This window comes from Alosa alosa, chromosome 16 (assembly GCF_017589495.1).
Source record: "Alosa alosa isolate M-15738 ecotype Scorff River chromosome 16, AALO_Geno_1.1, whole genome shotgun sequence".
NCBI classification, from domain to species: Eukaryota; Metazoa; Chordata; class Actinopteri; order Clupeiformes; family Clupeidae; genus Alosa; species Alosa alosa.
In genome coordinates this window covers 32,918,048-32,939,001 of record NC_063204.1, presented here as the reverse complement: position 1 = coordinate 32,939,001, position 20,954 = coordinate 32,918,048, and the positions used below count along the sequence as shown (strand labels likewise).

The window sequence follows — 20,954 nt, the reverse complement described above, 5'->3', positions numbered from 1 at the left end:
TCCACTCATGGTTTTCAACTTGATGAGCTGCTATGAGCTCAAGCTCATCAGCTGTCAGCTGCCTCCTTCTCTTCAGGCTGACAAGGTGTTCTGCATAGGACTGGTCATCCTCCATCTGAAACAACAGCAAAACCATAATGTAATACAGAAAAAAAATCCCAAAACTACAGATGCATGCATGTGTAAGCACGCACGCACGTACGCATGTATGCACACACACACAAAGAGGTAGACTAAACTATTGACACATTCTGGGTGCCTCAAAATAGCACAACCTGAAAATGCAAAGTAACTATTACATTCATTACACAAGGGTTTAGCTACCCTAAATCTGATTGCCTGGCTGGCATCAAGAAAAAGATTACATTTCACCTAGTGACTGACTGATGAAATGCAATGATGACATTTCTGACAGAATATGATTTCACATCATGATTTCTATGACTACACATTGAGGAGTAAAAATAGCTTAGTCTATTTCATGTCATGCATCTTAGAAAAGTTAGACCAAGCACATCTGATGTGTCATTTAGTCAGAGGTTAGCAAGCAAGCTAGTTCACTACTGATATAACTGCCTAGTGAGGTGACAACCTGACAAAAGGCATTAAAAACAAATACATATTGCGAGGAGTAAAAAATATTGATCAACTTATTTCATGTCTACCGTAGACGGTAGAAACACGCAGCCCACAAATTTATTCAGCTTTGATATGCTGTACTTACCTGTCAACATTTATGCTTAGCTAACATGCAAATTGGTACTAGAAAACAAACTTACTTACATGTTATATAAAGGCTACTTCCAGGTTTTTAAATTAATTGTTAAATGAAAACAACTGACATCAAAAGCAAACAAAAATATTACGAACAGTTCAGAGTAATGCAGCTAGCTAAAGTTTTCATGCCGGTACACTAACGTGAGCCATAATGTTGACGCTAATGAGAAAGCATATTACTGTCAAATAACATGATTTTAGGACTATAAATTAAGATTAACCATATAACTAGAACCGATTTAAAATATATCTTACCTCAGTTTATCCAGTTGTATGGGTATAAGTCGATGTAATCTCCCAAAGTGTACAGATGGCGTCCGGCTGTCCACATCAAATGTAGCGACTGAAGTGACATTATTTTTTCATGACTCATCGTCGAGTATCCAAAACATTTCGCGCCATAATCCTCTTAACCAATCATGTCAAATTGAAAACCTATGTTGTCAGCATTACGGGGAAGATTTCAGAATTAAAATCAGTCATTGGACAGCTGAGGTATAAGACCATGTCATCGTTAAAATTTTAACGAAATTAGAATGGTCAGGCACGTAAGGGTTCATTTAGATTACTGTAAACCAACTGTATACTGCTGTCTACACTGCACTATATATAGTCCTGTCCATGTACCACCTGTCTATACTTTGTATGGGTCATTCCGTGTCAAATCAGACAAAAACCAGAAAAATGGTTGCAGCACCGACTCCGATTTGTCCGTTTGTCTACGCAATGTTTAGGTTACATAACCAAAACCTGTAAAATATCAAATATAAATACAAATGATTTTACAAGAAAGGGCTATGTAAGTCTCTTTATACTGAAAACAATACCAACTAAGCTTAGATGTTTTGAACCGTGAAAACAAGCAAATTTAGCTGCAAGTGTGTTAAGCAAACTTGTCTTGATAAGACGCCTTAAAATAAGTCAAACTCTTAATTAAGTCAAAATGATCTTAAGAGAGAATGTTAGGTCTTTATACTAAAAACAATAAAAAAATAGGATTTTTTTTTTTTATCTTAAAAGGTAAACTATGCAGGTTTTTTAGCTTAATTTACCTTCATTTAACAGTTTCAGAGTCATTGGAATGGTTATATGTAGTGATGGGCAAATTAAGCTTTGGTGAACCACTAAACCACAGCAGTGTGAAGCTAGCAACACTAATGAAAAAATCCAATATGGCTGCCACATGTAGATTTTTCAACTTAAAAGTCCTTACCCAAACCAGTATATGTAACCAAAAATATTGGTTTGCTAAGGACTTTTATTATGAAAAATGTATGTGTGGCGGCCATCTTTTTGCTTTTCAGCTAGTGCCGCTAAGTTCACACTGCTGTGGTTCAGTGGTTCACCAAAGCTTAATTTGCCCATCACTAGTTATATGACTTTTTTCGGGTTGAATGGTGGCCATCTCGCTTCCCCCTAGCGCCTGTGAGCAGAAAAAACACCCTTGCAACTGTGGGCCGGCGGCCAGTGTCAGGAAGTATAACGAGTGTTACGAATTGCTTTACTGCATTCAAATACACATACACGCCAGGCACCGGCTAGAAAAAGGTAGCGATGGAGTTTCTCAGACATTCGTCATGACAGAGCCAGCGAAAAAGAAGCAAGAACCGAGAAAACAGTAAGGAAATTGCCAATACTGCATAGTTTACCTTTGATATAAGACTAATAACACTTGTTTATATAAACAATTAGCAATTGGTTACATTTGAATTTTTTTCAGTATAACATTGCAATTAAGAGCTATTTAGAGAGAAAATTTAGAAAATGGAGTAGGGTGAATGTTCAGATTAAAGCCCCAGTCAGGGATTTCGCAAGAAGTCATATTTGTTTATGTTTACATTTATTATCAGATGCTTTTGTGCAAAAAAAAACATACACTATATTTTAACCAAGGACCAAACTCACCACTACTTTCAGTATTCACAGAGAAATTCCAATATTTGCTTAGGGGCAGGCTGTCCCAACTTTGTTTGTTTTCCATTTTTTCATAGCCTGGGCTGCCTATGGACACCGTTTTTTTTTTTACAGTGTATTACTCACGGAAATGGGCAGCTAGCAGTCGTGAGGAGATGATTGCTAAATGTGACCAAAAATGTTATTGGCTTGAAGTGGTGTAAAATCCCTGACTGCACCTTTCACATGTAACACTCTGAACCACATCTAAGGCTGAAGACCAACAGTTGGTGGTGTTTTTACTATACAGTTAAAATGTGTTCATAGAAAAAATATATATATATATATGTGCAGGTATATAGTTAAGACTTACAGCAAAACAGGCCGTTTCTCCTGGGGCAATCAACTGAATGTGACCAGATACAGCATTCTCACTAACACCCGATTCCATCCAGGTCTGACCCAATTCATTACATGCCTGGGTAAGTAGAGAAATATGAACAAATTTCTACACAAACAATGCATTGGATAAAAAAACCCATCCTGACTATGAGAAGATCATTATGACATTAACAGTCCACTCACAGTATTGATGGCCATGCGAGCCTCAAAGTTATCCACACAACTCAGGACTAAATCTACCGGCTTGCCCACTTGAAGCCCCCCATGACTGAAAAATACATGAGATGACATTAGCACAACTGCACAATGTACACATGGCTATATATATATATATAATAGGCATGAATCCTATTCTCAATTAGGCAGGTCATACCTTATGCGATCCATAAAATGTGTGAAATTGTCCACTGTGGTGATGTTGTAGTTGTGAATTTCAAATATGACATCTGGATTGATGTTCCTATTTAAAAAAAGAAAAAAAAGTTCAGTCAAGAGTTAATCATTGATTCATGGTTACCTACAGTGTTTTGGGGCATGGCAAGTCACATTTATGCTAACACATAATCTGAAGTCTCGAAACAATTGACATGAACTTGTACAAAATATTTTTTTTAATCACGTTTTAGGTCTCTAATATTTATGTCGACCATCGCTCAGATCACAAGTATGAGGACAAGGTTATATTGACCAAAAATTGTATACTGCACTCGACAGAATGCACTGCAAAAACTGCTTATCTAATAAAATCTAACCAAGTGAAAATAAAATAAAATAAAATCTAATATCAAGATAAAAAAATATATTTGGAATTGTTTTCAGTATAAAGACACTAACCTAGCACTGTCTCCTAAAATCAAATATCAAAATCAAGTGTAATAAGATTTTTTAGTATAGAGAGAGTTAATTCAGGCGCTCTCTTGAAAGATAGTTTAGACTTAATTAAATAAGAGTTTGACTTATTTTAAGGAGTATTATGAAGACAAATCTGCTCAACGAACTAGCAGCCAAATGTGCTTGTTTTCTAGATGAAACATCTTAAAATAAGTCAAACTCTTTTTAAATCAAATGTAGTGCTGGGCGGTATGACCAAAAATGTATATCACGGTATTTTTCAAAATTCTTACGGTTTCACGGTATATGATGTTTTTTTTTTTTACCATGCATAATCAAATGTTCACAGCATTTTCTACAGGTTGAGAGAGGAATTGCTGCAGTACATTGACTAAGGATGGTCTATTTTACTGTCATGATGTAGAATAACTCCACACTAGTGGTAATGCAGTTTTGCATGGCCCCAGAAAATGATGCTGAGAGTGCAAAGACAATTGCAGTCAAAATACAGAACTTTTACTGTGCAAATTTCACAAACATCTTGTATAAAACCAATACAAAAAGTAGTGCAACTTGCAATAATTATACTTTTTTGAAAATGATACCATTTAAAATAAAAGCTCTCTGTTAATATGCTTACTCTGTCAAATGGGCCTATCAGAAATGTATTGTTATTGTGTGGTTTACATGACGTTAGTGGTAGGCTAACGTTAATTTCATGTGGATGTGGATGTCTTGTTAGCCTGCCATGAGCTTCGGTTCGGTAGGCAAAACATTAACAAAAAAAGTTTGTTTTGGTGCACTGATGACAGTCAGGATCATTTCTAACTAGCCAGCTAGTATTGCTCAGTGCATGCCTATAACACGCTTTACTTGCTACCTGGATAATTTCAGCGAATATTCTTAAGGTGAGATGAACGATAAGATCATTAAACTTCACTGTGTTCGGTGGGTTGCTAACTAACGACATCACCTACTAGCCAGTTAGTTACAGCTGTTGAACAATCTCAATAGAATTTTGGTGATGGTAAATCCTTTTCAATGCAGTATCCCTTAACGTTTTTCCTTAACTAAAGAAACAATTTAAGGTATTATTCTGTGCAACACCCTTAAATAAACCCCTTACCTAAGGAGAAATTAAGCCTTAAGGGTCATACTTCAGGGGAAAAACTTAAGGTGTTTTGTGTTTATCCTCACTATGCCTCGTGAGTGGCAAATCGCGTCGCGTGTGAAAAAAGTCCGTCCTGAAACACTGTCGCTACGGGCGCAGCGCTCCAAACATTGTGTAATCAAATACACCGGTATGGCGGTATATTAAAAATTCATATCATAACGAAAATATACACCGGTATACGGTGTGAACCGGTATACCGCCCAGCACTAATCAAATGATTTACGAGAAAGCGCTAGGTAAATCTCTTTATACTGAAAACAATACCAACTGGAATTTTGATCTTGATAGTTAAGCAATATAGTGAGAGTGGGATTAGTCATGGATATTGTATGGAAGAATATTAGACTCAAATGTTTTGTAAGTGTGAATCACGTTTTGAAACTAGAAATTATTTCTAACTGTAAAAATGATCTGTACAAGTAATTGTCGATATTACAAATATACCCTACACTTACAAATCTATTCTACGGGTATGGACTGGTTTTAGAGCTACAAATCATCCTAGTTACAAATATTTTACAATTACAAAAATATTCTACAATTACAAATCAATACTCTACGCACAAAAAGTTGTCCTACAGTTACAAATCTTTTCTGCAGGTGCACAGACTTTTGCACCACCTTAAGGATGAGAAGCATCTCATATGTACTGTGTGTGTGTGTATCAGGATTGGTAACTGTAAAACTGATTTGTTATTTAACAAAAAAATAACACAAATGATTTTATGTCCTTCACTTACATATATTCCACAGGTACTAAACCTACCACAGTTACGGTCTTTGAATTACGAACCTATTTTGCCATCATGAATCTCTGCCGCTCGCACACATAAAATTCTTTCCGAGTACTTTTGAGTCTGTTCTGGCGCTTCCTATTGAGAATTGAGAGCCCTGGTAATAAAAATGACATTAAATTAATGAACTTACCTCAGTGTGTGCTCAGCAGCTTTCACTTTACTGAAACCAGCTTGGTGTGGTTGGAAGAAGAGCCGGTTCATATTTGCAAGCTCCACAGTGTCATAATCAAAAAGCAGCAACTGTCAAGTGAAGAAGTAAATAACAAACATATACCAAATCAAATCCAACTTCAGCAGAGATGTTGCACTGCAAACAGTATTTGTTAAAGTGATTGATAATGACTGACTGACTATTATTGTGTTACATGCTTCAAATGTAAAGCACTTTGTGCTGCATTCTGTGTATGAAAGGTGCTATACAAATAAAGCTTATTATTATTATTATTATTATTATTATTATTATTATTATTATTATTATTATATTATTGTTCAGTATATAGAGACTTCCACCTTCTCGTAAAATCATGTGGCTTGATTTAATAAGAGTTTGACTTATTTGAAGAAGTTCAACATGAAAACAAGCAAATTTGGCTGCCAGCGCGTTAAGCAAAATGAGTCAAAATGATCTTACGAGAGAGCGCTAGGTAAGTCTCTTTATTCTAAAACATTTTTTATCAAGTGATTTTTTGATCTTAATATAACATTAATAACACTTGGTTAGATTAATTTGTTTGCTGTGTGCATGCCTCTCCTGATTCATCTCAAGGGCCTTCAGCGTCCCCCATTGTGTACCTTGTGACTCATTTAGCTAGGAGACAGCTTGTAGTTAATATTTTTTTGTTCGTAGCAGAGGCGTAGCAACAGTCATGTTATAAAGATGTAACAGGTCTAAAGTCCACACAGAGACAACATATACACTGATGTTATTGAAAGGAAACAAATGTGGGGGTGGCTCAAGCAGTTAACTGACAATTAATTAATTGATTAATAATAACTGGAGCATAACTTTTTATGATTTGGGGAATAGGGATAATGAGCTCCATCTTTCTCTCGTAAGGATTTTTTCTTACGAACCAGAATGTGCAAAAATGCTCGGCCGCATACAAAATGAGGGGGATCAACTCCACACTATAAATACACAAGTAATAGAACTTCTGACTGAATCTGACTAATAACCTACTTCAAAATTTTGAATAAATACTAGTGATGCACCGATACAGTACCCTCCAGAATTATTGGCACCTCTGCTAAAGTTGACTAAAAAGAGTAATATTAAATATCTTTTGGAAATTTATCTTAATGCCTTAAGGGAAAAAAAAAGAGGAAATATCCAACCTTTAAGGACACCAATTTTCTTTGTGAATGAATAATGTATCATAAATAAATATATGCTCTTCCTTAAAATACAGGGGCCATACAGGGGTATTGACACCCCTATGTTAAATTCCCATACAGGCAGGCAGATTTTTATTTTTTAAGGCCAGTTATTTCATGGATCCAGGATACTATGCACCCTGATAAAGTTCCCTTGGCCTTTGGAATTAAAATGGCCCCACATCATCACATACCCTTCACCATACCTAGAGATTGGCATGGGTTTATATCAGTTAGCCTATTAGCTGGTTTGATTTGCATTGAGCTCAAAGAGCATAAAAATAAAACCATGCCAATCTCTAGGTATGGTATCACTGTTTAAATCTGTGTACTTTCATCCGTACTCTTTAATGCAGTAGGCTGTGCACAGTGTGCTTACTCGTATAGTGCATGAATTTCAACAGGATAGTGTCATCTCAAATCAAACACCAACTCTGTGCACTTCACATAAATGAGTGCACCATCCAGGTACTTGCAGCACACTTAATCTTGTCATAATAATCAGTGTGAACACACTGATGCAATCAAATTAGGCGTTCAAATGTACACAAATTGGAACACAGTTTGTAACTGAAAGGGGTTTGCCATTCAGAGAGTATGCAGTATAACAAAATTGGCAGTCATTGCCAGATCAGCACTTTTACCATAGATGTACTCATGAACAGTATAAAGTAGTTGATGCATGTGTAGGGTTGTGCTGATACAGAACCGAACAGAAGAATTTCTCAAATGAATTGAGAATTTATTTGCAAATATGTATACAGAATAAACAGTGCCAAAGATTAATAGAAGATGATGCAACAAACATCATGCATCAACAGCATAATGTTATCAGACTGAGGAGAAATTACATAGAGTAATATACAAAACAGGCTTTAATTTATTTTTCTTACCTTTCCAATGCCACACCTCGTTAGCATTTCAGCAGTGACACTACCGACACCTCCAACTCCGACCACAGCAACAGCATACAACCGTATTTTCTGGTGAAAAATGTAAACTGGCTGCATGAAACAGTATCCTGGCCACCTACATCACACTACCTGACACCTTTTTCTTTGGCCTATGCCATTATTATATTTATGGGGTCCATAGACTTTAATGCAATATCTGTATTTTGCGCAGATGCCCTGTTTTCAGACCTTTGACACGGTCCCTCAACCATTCCAGTTTTATTCTGATTATATGTTTCTAGTTTAACTGAATGATCATGGCCACCAGTGAGCAAGTAAATAACAGTCTACAACAGGGTAGGAATTTCACGGCGGCCACGACGGCCATGACGGCCATGGCCGTCGTAGCCCCTTGCGTTGGCCGTGATGCCCCTTTGAAAATCAGAGGTTTACAGGCCACGGTGGCCTTGGCGCCCCCTTCTTTCAATATTCTGCTTTCCGTCCTACTAATAGCGATTTTTATTTAGCCTGTGGCCTGTCAAAATAATCTTAGCATTCACAGCGCAAATTAATTTAGTCTTTTAGCAGTGGAGAAAGTGACAGGCAAGAAAGAAAGTGCGTCCACCATTCTTCTCAGTTGAACTACTCGCGAAGTAGCCTAGCCTACTCATCATCACACAGACATCACAAGTATCACATGAAAGAGCTTTTTCTCAGCTTTTAAACGATGTTAGCCGATAATTGCTGTGTTGAACGGTTCGCGAGAAAAGTAAATAATATAATTCAATTTAATCATACATTCTACTGAAGGTGTTTAAGTCCCATGATCTCCATACCCATTCATCTCGGTGTAATACTTTTACTGAACCCTTCTTTTAAAACATGACAACCCATATATCAGAATAAACAGGAGACCTTACCGAACACAAAGGTGTAAAGCAGTCCCCTGTACAGTTAGCCGTTCCAGAGTAATCCAGTTTTGAATTTGCAGTAAAGTTCGACATACATGGATGTCTCCAAATTTGGGCTTTAAGTTTTACAATGTGTTTAAATTGTTCCACATAATTTCATAACGGGCCAAATACAAAATAAATGTTACAAATATCACCTAGATATTGGAGGACAGCTGACTAAGAGTTTGTAAAAGTAGCCTTAATGATCACAAAATGCTAAGCATGCATCTAGGCTATTTGAGTTTCTTAAAGCTGAGCTGTGCTTAAATTGTTCAATACATGATTTCATAGCAGGCCAAATATAAAATAAATATTATATATAGCCTAGATATCTGTAAATATTAGATATAGTCAGATGATTTACAGTTCTATGTAATATGTCATGTTTTCATTTCATGTTTTTGTAATGTTTCATACAGTGATGCAGGTCTACTTCAGTGAATAGGCTAAATACAACTTTGATCATTTGTATAGCCTACTACTAATAGTTAACCCTCTATACCCCGTAGCGGCCGTCGACGGCCGTTCTGTATTCTCCTGTAACGGCCGCGGCCGGCCGCAATTCTTAAAGAGACATCTGATACAGTATAACCTTCATACATGAAATAATACAGCGTTAGTGGATAAATAAACACCAGACTTTTATTTTGACACACATAAATGGCTAGGTCGCTATTGACTTTTCTCCGGTATTTTTGAGTTTAGCCTGTTGACTGACCGGCTGAGGACTTACGGTGCCTCTGGAGTTATGGCTTCTAACAAGCGTCCGCGTCTTTTCTCATTAGATGAGATGGTATTGATGTGCATCCACCATGTTTTGATGTAAGTGACGATCATATTGATGTAAGAAATTGACAAAATAAAAACATGAAAGTGTAATAAATTTAACGTTAGCATCCTCCCGTTTGTCATGACTGACTTAGCTGCCTCTCTGGCATAAAAAAAATTGTATGGCTGTCACTGTGAAAGTCAGTTTGAGTTTAGCTAGCACCAGCAAAATATAGGCATAATTCAATGATGGGTCATGGCCTAATTAACAATAAAGTTTATGATAAACCCATGCCAGGTTTATTTGCAGTTATATCACATTAACATTACCCCTTTCTGGCATGTACAGTAAAAGCTAACATTATCGTTATCCCACTTACAGATAGTTATTGCAAACTACTACTTATGTATGTCTCTCTAAATGAGTTTTTGTTGACTAATAACCAAAGCGGGAACCACCGTTGTGTTTTCTGCTTATGGATGTCAGGAAAATGTATTTGTATACAAGTAGGCCAATGTCTCGTCATCTTCGTGATTACAAAAAAGCCTGCTAATTTGCTACCTTCACTGATGTAACGTTAACGTTAGTCTGAGACTCATAATGTTAGCACAGGATAGGTTGAAGGTTAGTGAACGAGTGCAACAGGTTCATTATCATCAACTGATCAAGTTTAGATAAATTATATAACATGATGTGCATATAAAACAAAACGTAAATCCATGTCAGGATTAACAGTCCCTGTTGTTGGTGACATGCTTATCAAATGAGTCACGATTTCATACGCTATGCTTCATGGCCTACGTTAGTTCATATCCTCATCATTTTTAGCTGTAAGGCTCACTGTCCAGCTAAATCCCAAATAAGTGCAAGATATGCCAGTCTATTTCAATGAAATCAGTACTCATATAGTATCGTGTTTCCCAGCTTCTAATACAGAAATATGTGAACCATATTTATAACTTTTTGTTAGTGAAAACTTTGAGACTGTAAGTGAGTAGGCCTATGGCTGTCTATGGGAAACATGAATATATAATTTTAATGGATCATATATCATTTGAAAGAGAGCAATTTCTAATCTTTAAACTGAAAGAAACTTACAATTGACACTTTTCATTAGATTTTTAGTTATTCTTGGTTATTTAAAATGTTTCTCAAATTGCCCTTTTCTCTTAGAATTCCCAGGAATCTGAAGCATTGTTGTAGAATTCCACTGGGGTATAGAGGGTTAACTTTGGCCTTGGTGCCCTGACATGTGGCCTTTGTGCCCCCCACCAAATATGCCCAACTGAAGGTCAAGTGGCCTTGCCCCCAGAATGGTGAAATTCCAAGCCTGGTGGCAACAAGAATCCTTCAACAATCGTGAATCTTTTGTTAAATGCACATGCAGAGGAGGAGCAGCGGGCTCATTACGAGAGAGAGAGCGGGCGGGGCGAGGAAAGGCTGCGTGAGTAAAAGGTGCAGCTCAATGAAATGATTTTATCTTATCTTTAATTTAAACAGTACAACATAAAACATCAATGTGTGGTGGCCGGTTTCGATTTCGTGGCGCCCAGCCACAGATTAGTCAACGTATGGGAAACACTGAAGGTGTAAAATTAAAATATTTAGCAGCACACGTTATGCTTGACGAATCGACGCGCATATTTTGCGTCGACGTATTTTTTGCGTCGACGTCATCGATTACGTCCCAGCCCTAGTGCAATTTTAACAAATACTATACAAAAACATGTTTGTAAAACAACATTTTCAAAATGTGATCACAGCCACTGCTTATGGCAGAGCTGAAATACTGTAGCATCGCTACAGGCTATCTATCCTCCTTGGTTTTAAAAGGAACAATTCAAGGGCCCTTTGGTAATTGCACTCTTTTACAAGTGCAGACCATTTATGCTTATTTTCATGCAGGCTGTCAGACTGTTGCCCTGCAGCCTGTTTCTGCAGTCGATCCTGATATATACATGGATAGTGAATGAAGTTTAGATTATAAGATTTACAATTTTGAATTAGAATGTTTGGCGAACGATGACATTCAAGCACCATATGCTGCTGTTCGGACGCATCACACGATTCGGAGGCATATCACATAGGCAATTATCATCCCGGCCATAATTTGAGGATATACGGGTAGGCCTATCAGTCCACAAGCACTAAAATATATTGTTTTGATTTAACACAACGAAATTAAAGAGCTCTTATTATGACCGCCGCGCAGCGAAGCGGCGGTCATATAGGTTTAGTCAGATTTTTTTTTTTTTTTCTTTTTTTCGCATGTCCAAATTTCCGTCAATGATTCCCGGGACACTGAAAGACCGGGTAGACAAAACTTGGTGGGCATGTAACCCCATATGGATAGCATGGAACCATCGTTTTTCGTTTTGATCTGTAGCCCCCACGCTGGACTGCACCCCCCCGAAAGGAGGGTAGGGCAGACACAGTTTTCTGTGAATATCTCGAGAACCGTAAGGTTTAGGAGGACCACCTTTTTTTTGTATGTTGATCTCAAGGGGCCATGTCAACCCATTCCATAACCACTAATTTCATGTATAGCCACCTAGTTAAACACAAAAAAAGTAAAAATGAGGTGTTGTAATTGTAGGTATCTGTGACCTAACATAGTCAAAACTGCACGAAATTGGAAGTGTAGGATCATTATGACACCCTCTGTATGCACGCCAAGTTTTGTGGAATTCCGTTCATGGGGGGCCACACAATAAATTAATTTATGTTACTATACACCAACTGGCCTGTAGGTGGCGGGAGACAGTTTTCTGTGAATATCTCGAGAACCGTGAGGGCCTAGGAGGTCCACCTTTTTTTTGCATGTTGGTCTTAAGGGGCATGTCAACCCATCCCATTACCACTTATTTCATGTATAAAGCCACCTAGTTAAAAATTAAAAAAAGCAAAAAAATTAGGTGTTTTCATCACAATATCTCTGGCTGACAAGGTCAAAACTGCACGAAATTAAAAGTGTAGGATCATTATGACACCCTCGAATGCATGCCAAGTTTTGTGTACTTTCGGGTCAATGGGGGCCCTACAATAAAATAACGTATGTGTACATTTAGTGACGCATTAACCAACAAGGATTCCCGGACACTGAAAGACCGGGTACACAAAACTTGGTGGGCATGTACCCCCACATGGATAGCATGGAACCGTCATTTTTCGTTTTGATCTGCAGCCCCCGCTGGACTGGACCCCCGAAAGGAGTGTAGGGCAGACACAGTTCTCTGTGGGCAGACACAGTTCTCTTTATGGTATGTTGGTCTCAAGGGCCCACATAAACCTGGCTCATAATCACTCATTTGTGATTTGCACCCCCGGTAAAAATGAAAATGCAATATTATTCTGCTTTAATCGCCCCTATCTTCAGTTAAGATGTTCAGAACTGCACCAAATTTTATGTGTATGATTGACCTGGCATTCTCTTTGGGTCTGGGGGTATGCCAAGTTTAAGTAGAATTTCATCCATGGGGGTCTAAAAAATTAGGTTATGTGTACATTTAGTGACTGTACACTCATTGGCCTGTAAATGGCGGTGCACACATATAAACATGCACACACACAGGCACCCACATACTATCGGTATTAGAACGGCCGATACATAATTACAAATTCAGTAGGATCAAAAGAAAGCCAAAATAAATATTCATCATCATCATCATCATGGCTGCATTTTCAGTATTGGCGATAAGTAGTCGTTTGTCCACTAGATGGCGATCGTTGCAGTGAGGCGTAATTTTGTTGGAAGTTAAAAGTGGGTTGGGGGAAAACAATGGACACTTCCTACAAGGACTGTAATTTACCGCAGCGAACATCTAATAAGGACAGGACGATGTTCACATGAAGTTTAATTCCCATTTCTTCTTGAAGCCGAAATAAATCTGAGGATGTTTATCGACATGCTTGGTTTTACTGCAGGTACGTTAATCTTGTAATATCAATAAGGACCTAGGTAATGTTACCGTTAGCGTTGGTTGAGTGGTAGAGGCCCATTTGATTGATTGCATTTGTAGAAAACTATAAATGCGGTTATACCAAGCAAATTGATAGCAGCACTGTTTGTATCTTTCGACTGTCATTTATTGCACGCGTGCTACAAAATCATTCTGTGCAATGGAAGATTTACCAACGTTACAATCGGTCTGATACAGTTTTGCCTATACATGCGTGAGACTGAGACGCCTGTTTATTTAGTTTTAAGTCGCAGGGGTGTGAGAGGGGAATCGATGTGCTTTGATTACAGCTTGGTAGTTGTAGTCTGTGAAATTAAAAAGCACGTGTGTGTGAAGTATCCAAACAATGACACCTTCATTTCATTATGGCTGCTTTTAGCAACACACCTTAAGCTATGTGTAGTGGGTCCCATTTAGAAGTGGCTACTTCATTCGCGCTTTCCTTGACTCATGGAGCTGCGTGAATGTTATTACAACTTTTCGCCACGATATGGCAGTTTAAGTCCGCTTGATACTGTAAGTCGTAAGCCATTGGTTTCCAAAGGAGATTTTATTTGTGTCGCCAGCATAGCCTATTGACAATTTATGTTGTAAATAGGCCTACCTTATAATCCTACCTGTAGCTTAGGGAAGCTAACAGCTTTCTATTAGGATCTAGTTTGTTAGTTACAGTTTTGTCATAACTCCCTAATGCATTTTTGCATTTAGAATAGCCAGAGCGTGTATATCTCAATCTGAAAATTAAACAATATCGGTGCCTATGGACTAGGCTGGGTGAACCCAGCCTGATCTGCCCGCTATTTATTTTTTGATTTCTTAAAAGATTGAGCTTGGTCTGATGAAAGCCAGACTAGCCATGGACCTCAGTTACACAATGCAAGGGAACATGAATCAGCCTATATTTGCCGAACAATAACGGACAAAAGCTCTTCAACTTTGGCCCGTTAAAATGTGTATGAACAGTCTAGCGGCGCGATTTCATCAAGGCCCATTTGGACATGTCAGTTATTTGCACCACTGGTTAGATGTAAAACAGCATTTCGTTTCAGACTACTGTTACTTAATTTGTGCATTAACAATAACGTTTCAGACTACTGTTACTTAATTTGTGCATTGACAATAAAGTATTACATGAACTAAAGATGACTAAAATCTTATGTAGAAGAAGAAATTCACAAAAATCCATCCATCCATCCAAAATGACCTTTGTTTTGATAGCTGTTGAAAACGGCATGGAACTGACAGAGATGTTTTTGTTTATAAATACATAAAAAAATAAATAAATGAAGAAATAAATAACATTATGCTGATACCTTTTGCTTTTCCCAAATACAATGTAGCCTACAGGTGTAAGTGACCTTTCATCAATCCAGTTGCAATGGATGAACTGTGATGAACTGCCCTACTTGTGATTGTTTAGAGATTTTAAAGGTTTTATAACAATGCTACATCTTCTTTGGCTATTCTACAATCTATTCACCTTTTCAGCACCAGTAGGCTACTTTCTGTGCAGCCGCACACACACACACTCAGGCATGCCAAACAAGCATACACAAAAGTTTCAAGAGTGGAGGATGGAGTAAAATATGGAGACAAATTGAAGTGTGATTTATTTTCGCGGATCGGATGTACAGGACTGAGCGGCGGTCATATTTTGTACCGCTATGCGGTACATCTAGTTAATATTTAATATTGTTGGTTGGTTTATAGGCTACTGTTGCCAATGAAACGTCGTTGTGGGTCTTAACACCTCGCTATCTTTATTGCCAAAACACAATACAATGTAAATAAACTATAACAAACAATAAAGGACTTAATCACACACAAATTACTGACTATAAAAAATAATAATTATGTAGGAAGTTTAGAACCCAGAATTGACCTGCACACTACAAAAGTGCACCAAATTCAACACAAATGACTCAATACACTTGAAGGAGGTCTGCATCCTTTCTTTTCCAGATATTTTAGGATTTCACCGTGGTATCGTTTCAGTATCAAGCATCGAGATATTTATGGCAGGTATCGTATCAAAGTCATAATTTTGGTATCGTGACAACACTAGATGCCAATGAAACACTCTTTTGAATACGGAATAAATAATTTGTGCCCGTTAACCGAGCTAGCTAGCAAGCTAGCTAATGTGAGCAGTAAACGAAAAGTGAATGGGAATGTTCGCGAGCTAGGTAGTAAGGACTTTGGTTAAACTTGTATGTTGTTGCAAACTAACCTGAAATAACATACGTTCAGCAATTGTGTGGTAGTCTACTAGTTCTAGCAAAAATATGTTAGGATAGTTTATCAAAATGGGTTCATAACTTACAACCCCAAACAGAAAAGGTTGGGACGTTGTGTAAAATGCAAATAAAAACAGAATGTGATAATATACAAGTCTCGTAAACCCATATTTAGCAGCAAAAAGGACAGACAACATATCAAATGTTGAAAATGAAAATTTGGACTATTTCATGGAAATATGTTACTTTTGAATTTAATGCCAGCAACATGTTTCAAAAAAAGTTTGGACGGGAGCATGTTTATCACTGTGCTGCTTCACCTTTCATTTAACAAAATTCTGTAAATGTTTAGGAACCGTGGAGACCATTGGCTACAGTTCTGAGAATGACATTTTGTCCCATTAATCCCCAATATAGGATTTCAGTTGCTCAACAGTATGGGGTATTCTTAGTCATGTTTTTCATTCCATTATGCACCTAATTTGACAAATCTGGACTGCAGACAGGCCATCTTAGCACCTTAGCACTCTTCCTTAATGGAGAAATACTATTTAAATATGTGCAGAATTCATTTTGCCATTGTTTTCCTGAAATATTGAAGGTCGTCCCTGGAAAAGACATTGCCTGGATGGCAGTATATCTTGCTCAAAACCTGTATACATCATTCATAATTGATTGTGCTTTGCCAAATGTGCAAGATGCCCATGCTGCAGGCACTAATGCTCCTCCACAGCGTCATACATGTTGGGTTTGGAACTGAGCACTAAAACAAGTTGGATAGGTTGGATACTTGGATAGGCCCACTCCTCTTTAGCCCAAATGAGTCCATGATTTCCAAAAAGAATGGCAAACTTTGATTGGTCTAACCACAGGACCTTTTTCCACGTTACCTCAGTCCATTTTAAACAAGCTCAGGCCCAGAAGAGGGTGGTATTTTCTGTATCATGTCTCAATACAATTTTAGCTGTTACAATGTTGGCTGCAGTTTTTGAATGGATATTAAACTGTGCACATATACAATGTTTATCAGAGGTTTTCCTGAGCCCACACAATGACAGGTCTGGAAACAGGTATGGTATTGATGCAGTGCCATCTGAGGTCTAAAAGACCAAGGCCATCCAATGTGTTTTTCAGCTCTTTCCCTTGTTTGCAAAGATTTCTCTGGATTATCTGAATGTTTTAATAATATCATGTCCTGTAGATGATTAACTCCCCAAATACTTCACAATTTCATGTTAAGAAGCATTAAAATGACATGAGTGATAAATACCCCTACATCTTTACTTCTAGGAGTCCCTGCCTCTCTGGGATGCTCTTTTTCATACCCAATCGTGTTGCCACTTACCCTAATTAGTTGTGAAACATTCTTCCTTTGTTTTCTTTATCATTACACAACTTTTCCAGCATTTTATTACCCCGTCCCAACTTGTTGCTGGTATCAAATTCGAAATTAGCATACATTTTCCACAAAATAGTCAAATTTGTCATTTTCAACATTTGATATGTTGTCTGTGTCCTTTTTGCAACTAAATAGGAGTTTAAGAGATTTGCAGATTATTACATTCTGTTTTCATTCACGTTTTACACAATGTCCCAACTTTTTCTATTTTGGGGGGTTGTACATCGCTGAATGTAGGGCTAATGGTCATAGGCCAATACTAATCTGAGATACTGTTTAGGCTAGTCAAGGGTTCTAGCACTCCACCAATCAGATTGGTCATTGAGGCCGACGGCCACTGGCCGATTCAACATGTGTAATCGGCCAAAATGAACACAAACGCTGACGGCACGGGACACACCGAACCGACTCGAGTCACACCTCGCCCAACTGTCCGATGACGTCCGACGGCCGATAATCGGGTTGGTGTGTCCAGGCCCTAAGAGAAAACTAGTTCAACCACCCAAACCATATTATTCTGAAAGCATATAACCTCAGGATGATATCGAATATGGGTTTTGACATGTCCCATCCTCCTCTTTACTTTGCTGCCCATTCATAACACATTGGGTATTACGGTGCGTACATGCGCATGGGAAAAACATTTTTTCCAGTGAAAACATCATCATTCACGTCACTTCATATGTGGGAATAAGAGGTGGGAAACTGGGGGAAGATTGTGCTGCCTGACCTAGCGTTCATGAGCTTCGGAAAAACCTTTTTCCCAGTGAAAACATCCTCATTCCACTTCACGTAATGTGTGAGTCAGAGGTCGGAAACTGGGGCTAGATTTTGCTAACAGAGTTGCCCAGTTACGGCTCCTACACACAGTTGCGTTCCGTCAACGCATGCCAGTGGGTGTTACCGACGGTAGATGCAAATTACTTGAAGTATAACCGTAATTTGATTGGTTGGTGCCGTCCGTCGATTGGCTTGATTGGCCGGTGCCGTCTGTCGGTGCAGCAACGTAAGCGACGGGAGAAACGCGACGCAATGGACCCACAATTCAGTTCGGCAACGGATGACGTGAGCCCATATAAAGTGAATGGGATGCGTCTCCAGCACTGCAACGCACGCAGCTGTGTGTAGAGGCCGTTAGGGGCTCGTCATCACTTTCTTTCACAAGCGTCTTACACTATATTTTAAGCAAATACAGTTGTTTATTTAGGATTAGTGAGTGTATGTTTTAACCTTTGTTGTGGCATCCGTGTTTGTCACACATTCCAATGGCAAAGCACATGAACACTTGCTGTGGGGAAAACAAAGTAGCCACGGGGGCGGTCCTTATTCCGAAGTGCCATGAATGCACCATGAGTTGCCCAGTTAGGGGCTCGTCATCACGTTTGTCATCACATTGTCCATGTGGCATTCGTGCCCAACAGTTTTAATGTAAAATTGGGAATTTGCCGTTTTTGTCACTTGAAAGCTGCATATCCTTCTTTCACAAGCGTCTTACACCATATTTTTAAGTAAATACAGTTTAGTGAGCGCATGTTTTAACCTTTGTTGTGGAATGTTGTTCACACATTCCGCCGGCGAAGCACATGAATACTCGCAGTGGGAAAAACAACGCAATGACGTGCGGTCCCTGATATTCCCAGGTGGCATGAACGGACCATTTGTAATTCAAGTGTATGGCTGATACATTTTGGGCTGTACCATGAAGGTAAACTAGAGGATACTTCCTAGAGGATCCGTAACCACGGCTTCAATGTTTTCGTGAAATGAATTTAACATAGCAGTAACAATAGCTGTTGCTCACCTCGTAATCTTCAACAATGCCCATACGTTTCAAAGCCATAAGACGACTGAAATGCAAGCAACACAATTTAAATTGTACAGGTGATCAGGAAATACTGTTAAAATAATCCAGGGACCTCACTAAATTAACTTAGACAGCAAAGACATGTTAAATCAAGGATGCAGCCAAGATTAGCGTTAACGTTACCTGTATGGATTTGAGTCCACAACTTCTGCGCTCATCTGGTCGATTTTAGGTCGAGAACATGCCTGCTCTGTGTCTTCGTAACTTTTCTGCTTACATTTAATCAGTTCGTTTTCGAGTTCACGAACTCGGAGCTTGAGTTCTTCGACAGTCGACATCGCAACCAGCCGATGTTTTCCACTGTCTTTTTCGGGAATCTGTATTAATATGAGAGAGCTAGGGCTTGCTAAATATTTGTACACGTTAGCGCTAAACTATTAAGTCATTGTCGCGCATATGACGTGGCGTTTTCTTATTTGATCGTAACGGTATGGGAAGCACTGGCGATAGGGCCAAATGGTGCGTTCAGGCCAAGGGGGCAGGGGAATTCCCGGAAGTTGAAACACCCATGGAGGCTGCGGTTATCAACTCTTCGCTAACCCCATAGAACACCCATTCATTTCGGATTTTTCTGAAATCACATAACTTCATATAACATATATCCTGTGCCAACATTGTAGCTTCTGTATTATCTACATTAAACAATACAAGACAAAACAGGCTCAACTACCTCGTACATGACGTCGATATGCCCGTCGCACCGTGGGGAGATAACCTTAAGATAAGTAGCCTAGAGGTCCTGGGTAAGATTTGTATGCACTTCATTTAGCGGAGAATATCTCAACTGTTATAGACTATATGACCCCACTGAACAACGTTGGATGTGTGCCAAAATCTCTACCCGGGACGAAAGTCCTGAAAATGACCACAATTTCCCCTTGAATTTCCCCTTGGGGATCAATAAAGTATCTATCTATAGGATCTATCTACAACAGATGACACTATTATCACACCACAGGTGAATGGGACTTTCTGTCCCCTTTACAGATATCCCCATACATTTCTACCAGATTAATCTTCATATTAAGAGAAATAATTTTTGTAGGCCTATTACACTTTGCCTAAAAAATAAAATAAAATATGCAAATGAGGCAATATCTCATTAAATATGCGTAGACACTGTATACAATTTAGATGCAGGACGTGCATATGAAAATGCTCTACTCACCCTGATGCTACAGATTTTCTGAGGTGATCACAATGTTCACAGTGACCATAATTATAAGGTCTTAAGAGAGTGTAAAGCATTCTGATTTTAGAAAATGGCTAAAAAACAGTCAACCTACACACAGGTTTCCTGTTTACCAACAAAACTAGATGCGCGCGCAGCCGTGGGGCAGAAGACGCTTGGTGGCCGTCCACAACATTATAAACTTAACCTAAATAGTCGGCTGCTGTAAGCTACAATTGTTTCGGATTTTATTGTATTCCCCTGTTGTCTCAATGATAATAACATCTCATTTCAGACTACATTTGAAAGTTTGCCGTTCATTTGCATTATTAATATAACATCGTATTTTGTCATTTTTGGCGAAGACATGCATTCCGTTAGGGATATTGAACATATTTAACATTCTCTAACCATCGTGATTTCGAATTGGTGCAGTTTTCAGCACAAAAACTCATTTTATT

At 38.4% G+C, this 20,954-nt stretch overlaps 1 protein-coding gene across 1 annotated transcript in view; it reads right to left on the bottom strand.

Annotated features, from left to right (window-relative positions):
- Nucleotides 1–19,695, bottom strand: part of uba5 (ubiquitin-like modifier activating enzyme 5) — a 59,965-nt gene extending 40,270 nt beyond the window's left edge. The window contains exons 1-7 of the mRNA XM_048266493.1: nucleotides 19,446–19,695; nucleotides 19,260–19,305; nucleotides 8,142–8,231; nucleotides 6,005–6,114; nucleotides 3,446–3,532; nucleotides 3,256–3,340; nucleotides 3,044–3,148 (exon numbers count right to left, since the gene is read on the bottom strand). Of these exons, the coding sequence (XP_048122450.1) occupies nucleotides 3,044–3,148; nucleotides 3,256–3,340; nucleotides 3,446–3,532; nucleotides 6,005–6,114; nucleotides 8,142–8,231; nucleotides 19,260–19,305; nucleotides 19,446–19,600 (678 nt within the window). The 5' untranslated portion in view covers nucleotides 19,601–19,695. The remainder of the gene's footprint in view (nucleotides 1–3,043; nucleotides 3,149–3,255; nucleotides 3,341–3,445; nucleotides 3,533–6,004; nucleotides 6,115–8,141; nucleotides 8,232–19,259; nucleotides 19,306–19,445) is intronic.
- Between the last annotated feature and the right edge of the window lie 1,259 nt (nucleotides 19,696–20,954).